Here is a 9,143-nt window from a genome sequence, read left to right as displayed (position 1 = left end):
GTGTCAAGTATGAGGCAAAAGTATGTATAGAATTCAGTGGTACGGAGGGAGTAATATCTAAAAAGTTACTAATTTAAATTATTATTATGATGGTATTTGGTTGTTGGTGTCAACTAACTTTAATTTTATATTCAAATTCACCGTACCATAATAATTATTTATTAAATTTTATTATATTTAATTTTTTTGGCAAAAAAAATGTTTAGAGACATATATTCGGGAGTTTCATAATAGGTACCCTGATGCAAAGGAGCTGAGGTAAGAACAAAAAGATTCGAGTGGGTGTGCTAGAATAAATAAAAAAACATAAAATTAATATAATAAAACTGATATTGTGTATCTTTATATTTCTGGAGAAGTTTAGCTGAAGCTTAAATCTTTGGGAATGGCAGTGGCCATGGCTGCTGTCTCTCCATTTTTGGGCTTCAATCAACCTCGTCTGGTAAGCATCAGATTATTTATTACAAATTACATATTTAGTAACTTTTGACTGTATTTATATATTGGGTTTTGATGATTTTAGTTGCCCTTTTTAATCCTTATAGGTTTTTTTAGTTTCAAAAATTTGTTTTTTGAGTGTATAATTGTTCTGGGTCGTGATAATTTTCTGTGTTCTTTTCATCACAGAGTATATTTGTTGTGAAGTTTGGTTCTTGATTATATTGGTTATTCCTTTTCGATAATTTTGGTGTCAAATGTGGAGGCTTTGTAATTTTCTTGATTATATTTTGTTAGAAAGTTTTTTGGGTTTGTTGTAGCTTGTGGTGATGAATTGCTGCTATAGTGAAATTGTGTTTACTTTTCGTCTAAATATCTGTTGGGATTTATAGTTATGCACCAAGGTAAATTTGTTTGCTTTTTAGTTAATTGTAGGATATGGGATGGAAGTAACATTTAGAATTAATGAAAATATTTTTGTTTTGTGGGATGGTAGGGAAATTCGAGGCGTGGACAGTGTTTTCGATATTCAGTTAAGAAAGGTAGAGTAATGGCACTTTTCTGGGGACCAAAAAAGGAGGCGGCGCGTTCTGAAATGAGTCTTTCGTTGCCCGATTTCATGCAGGCACAGATATACTCTGAGGTATCATATATTTTATTTTGGAAACTTGTGGTAGCTTGTGTGCTACTTGGCCAAATTATAGAAACTAGGTGTTGTTTTGTTTCGTTGCTGACAGTGCACAGTCTATTTCTTTTATATTAGGGAGACTCGACAAAATCTGAAAGCATTACAAAGGTATCAGTTTCAGTAGTTTCTTCAATTTCAGAGGTTTCATCAGATGATTGGGATGCATGCAGTCTTGATGCTACAGGCCCCGAAAAATTTAATCCTTTTCTGACACATAATTTTCTTTTGAGCTTAGAGGAGTCGGGTTCATCCGTAAAGGTTAGCAAAGGCCTTGTACCTCCTTTGCTTTATTGACTGATCTTTATTTCTCATGAAATTGAACTAAAATATATATAGCTGCATGAAAAGCACAAAATATTTTTGAAATTTTCATTTTTCCGTTTTATGCTACATCTAACTTTGGCGCGTTTATAGCTGTAAACAATGTGTTAATAGATATGATTATCCATATTGTTTTGCTTTTATTTTCTGGAGGCAAGATAATTTTTTTAAATAAATTGGCTTCCTTTACATTTGATATATTTCTCTTTGCTTGGATTTTCTAGCTTTTACTTAAATATTACGGCTAACTTTATATACTTGCAAAAAACATAATCGAATCAGTGACAGCTTTTGTGAAAGATTTCGTGAAGATTATGCTCTCTAATTTGAGACATTCTATATGTGCAGCTGTCAATTTGAATTGTTTCTCAGTACGTCAACTGAGTTATATATTTTGCACTTGATTCAGTATTTAGACACATAATAGTACTTGTAGTAGATATCTGATTTTGCATAATAGGTTTTTGTTCTAAGTTTCTTGGTGAAGTAAAAAAAACACGTGAAGCTTGCTTGGACCGAAAGCTTTTTCTGGTACTTGATCTTTTTAATTCAGTTGAACCTGTATTTATTTTCAGGAAACAGGATGGATACCGCAGCACATCATTGCTCGGGATGCACATAATAAGATATTAGGTGTAGTTCCACTTTACCTTAAAAGGTTTGCACCTGAAATCCACCGATTTAAATCTCTCCATATGCTTCACAATTAGCTCACCTTAAATTTTTTGCAACTTTGCAGCCACTCTTATGGTGAGTATGTTTTTGATCATTCCTGGGCAGACGCCTATTACAGTTATGGTGCAAGGTACTACCCGAAATTTCAATGTTGCGTACCATTCACACCGGTAACTGGGCCAAGGATCTTGGTTCGGGACAATTCATATAAAGATCAAATATTTGATGTTTTAGTATCTGCACTGAAGGACTTAGCAGCCAAGGTATTGGATATATCCAATTATTTCCCTTGAACTATCTTTTTAGCACCTATAAATATTGTTTAAGTCTATTCCAAATATTTAATAAAGATTAGAAGGTAATCATTTCTTATATTATTGTACGGGAAATGTGTTTTATCACTTTCATCTAATTGCCAAGCAATCTTCAACATTTGTGTTGTCAATTTATTTCCAGTATGCTATAATTCTTTGTGAGAGTCTTTTTGCTTAATTTTTCAATTTACCAACCAAGTAGACAATCTGTAAATTTATGCTTTATGTTGGGTATGTTGAGAGAAACATTGAGAGTTCATCTTAATCTGCTTAAGCTATCATTCGTGGGTTCCAAAGATCTATTATATAGATACAGATTTGTGGCCTGAATCCTTGGATTTTCTTGCCCCTATTTTCAATTCCTCTTACAAGTATCTGAGAATTGACCTATCTTAGGATAATTATCTGAGAATTATGGGTAAACTGGGACTCAACTTCGATACATTTTAGGCTATGCCAAACAATCACAAGATGTGCTGCAATCAGCACCACAGTGGATGGCCCCCAATCAGTCCTTGAACTAATTATATTTCAGAGATACCGGACTCCTTCAATTACTCAGTATAACTGAACCTCTCTGAACAGAGGAGGTGCTCTGTTAGCACCGGAGGGATGTGCATATGTCATTCCATAAACTGGGAAGCTAATGTTTTCCTTGAAAAACAGCAAGCTTGATCTGAAAATCTCCTGCTCTCTACTCCTGCTATGTTACTGTTATGAACTAGCTAATTGACAATGATGAACTAGCAAGTTCAGACTGATAACAACTCCCTATTCACTTACGAATGAAAATAACGAAGAAAGAAAGCCAGGAACTCTCCAAAGAGACCCTAAAATTATTTTACATTACAATTAATCTGAGGCCTTCCTTCCAACCCCCCACACTCCTTTGTGTGTATATTTCCTTAGTTGATCCGACTCTTTTACCCCTTGACCCGTTATGTTGACCCCTGGTGATGAAATGTCATTTCTGTCCTTATTATACTTTTGTTGGGTCATATTTGGGGTCATGACGGATACCATCTCGATTATATGAGAATACTAAGAATATATAGGAAGGATCATAGTAGAGAGGAGAGAATGCGAGAGGCAGAGAACTGAAACTGTAGATGTTATATATTTTCTACTGAGGCAAGAGCGTCAATAAATGGAAAAAATTGAAATTTTCTGGCTACTCTTGCTACAGGAACCAAGTACTTTATGATGTCAGCTTGATGACCTATGCATGCTTATGTCATCATTATTGTTGATATTTAACAGTTTCTATAGATTTTATGTTTATCACATGATAGGAAAGAAGTTAAGTGACTCATTGTTTCTAAAACTTACTTTGTTTCTTATTTCAAAAAAGAAGTTACTTTGTCTTTATTTCCAGGATCTAATATCTTAAATAACTTGTTCTAACAGGTTAACATGATTTTAATTGTAAAATATGTGTTAACAGTTTCAAGTTTCCTCGCTTCACATTACCTTTCCATCAGAAAATGAGTGGCACAGACTGAAGGACAAAGGTTTTCTTCAAAGGACTGGAATGCAGTATCACTGGAAAAACCATAACTATAGAAAGTAAGTGTTGAGCGTAGATCTATTAAGTCATCTTCTAATGTAAGTGTATTTTCCATTTTTTAGCAGGAAGCCCAAACTCTTACACTCTCGCTGCATACGAAGTCTGTTTTTGAGGAGTAAACAAACAAATCAACTTAACTAAAGGAGGAACTTATTGTGTTACTTAATTCAACCAGACTCCGTAATTTTTATTAGTAATTTTCCATATTGTAGCGAAATGATCTATCTGTACCTGAAGTTTTTGTGCAGCTGTCTTCTTCAGTTTATACTGAATATTTAAGTCATTATTGTTTCATTAGATTATTATTCAAGTCTATATGCTTATCAGTAAATGATGTTTAGGCACATCAAAATCTTGTGTTTAATTGCAAATGTATATAATTTCGGTGTTTACTTGTCGTAATATACAAGTATTTCGTCCCCTATTTTTATGGCACAGCTTTGATGATTTTCTGAAGGACATGAAGCAAAGTAAAAGAAAAAATATACGTCAAGAGCGTAAAAAGGTTAGTCTATCACTCTATCCTCGTGTTTAAAATGTAATTCCTTCTTAATAGCCTCAAAAATAAAGGATGTGATGCTATTGACCTCTTTATTATCCCAAGCTTCTTGGTTTTGGTTTAGAAATTGATCTTTGAAAAGTATTCTACGATGGTTTAAATTATTAGATTTTGAGGCTTGTGCACAATATCTAGTATTTTGTCAATGGATGTATATTTCTTCACTTGTATAACCAGGTCAGAGAAATACATATAATAGTGGACAAGGGCATAGTTGTTTGCACATAGAACTCAAAACTGGTGCATGTATTGAATCAGTATCCGCACTATTAAAATGTAAAGTAGTAAATCATTTTATCATGGAATATTCCGTAACTATGTTTACCGACTATGATGTCCAAAATCAGGAAAGTGCTTTAGGGAACCATGAGATTTGAACAATACTTCTTTCGTACTTTTTGATTTTTTATGCTTCTCTATTTCGTACAACCATTACACTATATGTTGTGACACTTTTCCTTTTGGGTGTGTGTCATTAAGATAGCGTTCTACGTGTAAATTTTTTGTTTAGTCTCGTGACACAACATTTGAGATTATAAAATTTACTTAAGATATGAAGTGAAGTTGTGATATGGTATGACCTTCGGGGAAATTCATGAAGATAATCCTTTTCATTCTTGGAAACAATGCACTGGATGATATCAAATTTGTAGGCCTGTCTTGCGTATCTCTCAATATAGTAGTATATTTTTCCTGAAACTTAGTTAAATAGAGCCTCATAGGCTCCTAGCTAGTATTTAACCAAGAGATAGTCAAAGTTGAACATTTTTAGATAAGGGTGAAATCTCATATGAGCTGATACAGCAATAGATATAAATCTCTTTTGACCCTATATATATTGGGTCAGGTTCTAAACCAGTTATAATTTAAACTCTTAGAACTAATCTATGTTCTTATGCAGAATATACTACTTCCCATTATTAATAACATATTTTGCATGATATTGTTTTTTATATTTTTTATAAAAATTAGAGAAATATTGAGTCATGCTAAAAAAGTATTTTTTTTTATACAGTAGTACGTAATTTATAAAAAACATGTACTGCAGAAGAACATTAAATTTTATAATATATAAGAAAAATTGGTGTTCTGCAGTAGATGGACATGTACCGTGTACTACAGCAGAACAATAGAAGTTGTTGATCAAGTATAAATTTAATGCTTGCATTGGTTCTAAGTTCTATATCAGAACATAGTTCTAATTTGAACCACACCTATATTGATATATGACTTTTTTTTGCCCTTCTTTTTGAAGAAACTCTATAATAAATGTAATAGAAGTTTTTATATCTTGGAAAACCTTCAGATAGGTTAAAGTGCAACTTCCAAGAGTACTGATATTAGAAAATTAATGTACTGATATAACAGTTCATGTCTCAAGATCTGAGAATTGAGGTCTTTGTCATGTAGATGAATGATGTCTTCTTTCTTTCCTTCTGTCTTCATTGACTCTGCATAGCTACATCATGATAAGGGTAGAGGGTATGACTTGAATATGATTCAGCCATATGAATATGTAGCTATGTGATTACACTTCCTTTTTGTGCAGATTCCTGCCCAAAATTTAACTATGAAACGCCTAAGAGGTCATGAGATCAAGGTAATAATGAGCTTCCTTTTTTTTTTCCTTTTTCTGCGTAGTCATAAATGAGAATTGATTTTCTTTTATGTATATGTGCAATTTAGAGTAATTAAGTAGTGGACTTTATTTTGACATTTAGCGTTGTGGATTCTTGTACTTCTTTCTGTGAAAATGTAACTGTAGATTTAGTACTTCGATATTCTTCACTTAACTGGCAAGTTTTGAGTTGTATGTTGCAGGTTTTTAAAAGTGGCTTTTCTAAATCAGACTTCCTTTGTGAAGCAGATTTAGTTGTGATTTTAACGTAATTTATATGAGATTCCTTCTTATTAGATAATTACTGGAAGCACTTGTATATCATTATTTTCATGCATTTGCAGGCTAAGCACTGGGATACATTCTACAAGTTCTACAGGAACACAACAGATAACAAGTTTGGTGCATGCTTCCTTTTTCTTTTAATAGCTGTATAAATAAAACGAAAAGGTAATCTAATCAGTTGCACTGAGTAGGTATTTTATTGGTTAATCTACAGGTGGGGCACCGCGTATCTTACTAGGGAGTTCTTTCACAGCATAGGTTCAAAGATGGGAGATCAAGTACTACTCATTGTTGCTGAAGAAGGAGATGAAATTGTTGCTGGAGCACTAAACCTTATTGGAGGAGATACTTTATTTGGACGATTATGGGGATGTCTGCCACATGTGTACTATCCAAGTTTGCATTTTGAAGCATGTTATTACCAGGTCTGTTAGCCTCTTAACATAAGCAATGTCTAGCACTTTTAGCTGATTGATGACGCTATCCTTGATATCAAAAGTCAAATCCTAAAATAGGTAATGGCCTGGGTTCCACTTACACTGGATGCTCATGTCTTGTTTACTAGACTGTAGTGTTCATGTTCCTATGCATCTCTTTGAGAATTTTTGGCATCTCACAAACAATAAAAGGCGTTCTCATTTTTCTAGCATGATCTTTTACCACTGAGCTTTTTATTATTTCACCTCAAAAGATAACTGTGTTGATGAGGATAAAGTACTGTTTCAAGGATATTATTTGAGAATTATGAACATAGATGGTAATGCCTGATTCTGTTATGAATTACTAGTCTTTTAGATTGACATTCTTTGCTTATAAATGATAGATGTTTATTGCTAAGCCCTGATTTACTTTACAATTCTATCACAGGCAATAGAAGCTGCTATTGAGCTTAATCTTGACAAAGTAGAAGCAGGAGCTCAAGGTGAGCACAAAATTCAGAGGGGTTATCTTCCAGTAACAACGTACAGCTGCCATTATATATTAGATGAAGGTTTTAAACGAGTTCTTGGAGACTTTTTGGCTCGTGAAACAGCACAGGTAATGGAATTACTTAAAAAATTTAACTTTAAGAGATTTCAGCAGTTAATTTGGGGACTACGATAACTGTTATATATGGTTCACAAGGGCTTATACAACAGTCCATTTTCACCTTTGAGAGAACTGACCAAACGTGCTTGACGCTTCTTTGATATATTCCACACATATTCCTGCTTAGAGATGGTCAGTCTGTCAATGAATGTTTTTACAGGTTGAGCTAGTCACTAAACTTTTTCAAGACTCTGGCCCCTTCAAAGAGAAACATACATCACAGCTTTGAAGTGCATGCTTTTGATAACGAAGCAGCTAGCGAATCATTGCAACAATATTGTGGCAGAAAATGCTTAAAAGAAAGCATGCTCATTGTAAGAAGTGAAGTAGAAGTAAAGAGGTGCGTCTGAAAGGAAGGATATGTGAAAATTATAGATACTACATTGGTTGCTGCTTAGGCATATGCGGGACATTTGTACAGACATTAGAGGTGCCCCATTACAGAAGGACATTTTAAGACATGGGGTGCCTAAAATGTGAACCACGCTGATAAATTTTATGTAAATATTTTTCAAGTTCCATATGTAAGCAACTAGTACCCATGTATGTAATACACCCTAGGTTTCTATCTGCTATTGTAACACCCCGTTCTTAAAATAGAAGGGAGATATTACTTAAAATCCAAAACCTGCAAACAGAGCACTAATATATTTCTAACAATAATTAAACAGTCTAAAATCTTCTAAATAATATTAAATCTCCAAAATGTCTAAACCAAAAATATAAATGCTGAAATCTCTAATAAGTAATTATGTCTCAATAATGATGGAAGTCTGAAATCCTAAGAACGAAATAAGGGGAGCTCTCCATCACACAATCCCAGATTCCCCTAAGCACCTGCCAGAAAAAGAATACGGCGTGAGCCAAACGCCCAGTACGGATTTGGAATACAATTATAAAACAAAGAGATCAGAAATAAACAATCTGCAAAATTATAATAACACAACAATTTTAAAAATAAGTAAGGCTGAAGCAACGAGGGGTTAGGATATTTCATACCGAGATCAGAACAGATACAAATACACACATCATAGGGTACCTAATGCGTGCAACAAAATGGATAACGTGTACGGCATATACAACGTCACCATAAATCAAATCACAAATCAAACTCTGGGTGCACCCACGTATCCTGAACAAATATCAAATGCGCAAAAACTCCTCCCAAGAGCTAACAGAAGGATACGCCGTGACCAATCACACTGTCACGGAAGTGTCATGTCACTGGTGCCGCAATGACATGACTGTAGTACCCCTACAGCTGGTTAACTCGGTATACCCTAAATCACTAAGGGTTCAAAATAAAATATTCTCGCAAATTTAAAATCACCTGATACAAGTAATTCAGATTTCCAAAACAAAGGGTGTCATAAATAATTTTTGAAAATCGCATAAACAGATATCTAAAATTTTCCAAATCAAATTTTAAAATAATTTTCGGAAGTCAAAATGATCAGATAATATTAACGGAGCAAATAAAATATGGAATTGAGTGAATTAGAGACATTCAATTTTAAGATGAGTAGCGCTGAATAAAAAGGGGATAGAATCCGTACCTTGAACTCGCAGTCTCAAACACTAACAAAACC

General features: G+C 33.8%; 1 protein-coding gene across 1 annotated transcript; it reads left to right on the top strand.

The window, feature by feature from the left end:
• Positions 1-284: 284 nt before the first annotated feature.
• On the top strand, positions 285-8,127 carry LOC141683885 (uncharacterized). The gene is made up of 12 exons (XM_074488678.1): positions 285-442; positions 935-1,081; positions 1,202-1,384; positions 2,023-2,105; positions 2,187-2,385; positions 3,881-4,002; positions 4,442-4,508; positions 6,112-6,162; positions 6,525-6,577; positions 6,680-6,890; positions 7,333-7,503; positions 7,715-8,127. Exons 1-12 carry the CDS (start codon positions 386-388, stop codon positions 7,781-7,783), a joined length of 1,413 nt encoding a protein of 470 aa, XP_074344779.1. The 5' UTR covers positions 285-385; the 3' UTR covers positions 7,784-8,127.
• Positions 8,128-9,143: the final 1,016 nt, after the last annotated feature.

The sequence above is a fragment of the Apium graveolens genome, chromosome 9, assembly GCF_009905375.1.
Source record: "Apium graveolens cultivar Ventura chromosome 9, ASM990537v1, whole genome shotgun sequence".
Taxonomy (NCBI): domain Eukaryota; kingdom Viridiplantae; phylum Streptophyta; class Magnoliopsida; order Apiales; family Apiaceae; genus Apium; species Apium graveolens.
The sequence above is the reverse complement of the archived record's forward strand: the minus strand, read 5'-3'. Positions and strand labels throughout refer to the sequence as shown.

Bases quoted from the DNA above. Each gene is read 5' to 3' on its own strand.
- LOC141683885 (XM_074488678.1), top strand. From the start codon at position 386: ATGGCAGTGGCCATGGCTGCTGTCTCTCCATTTTTGGGCTTCAATCAA. The intron at 2,386-3,880 runs GTATTGGATATA...ATGTGTTAACAG, and splicing joins TGAAGGACTTAGCAGCCAAG to TTTCAAGTTTCCTCGCTTCA. The intron at 7,504-7,714 runs GTAATGGAATTA...ATGTTTTTACAG, and splicing joins TGGCTCGTGAAACAGCACAG to GTTGAGCTAGTCACTAAACT.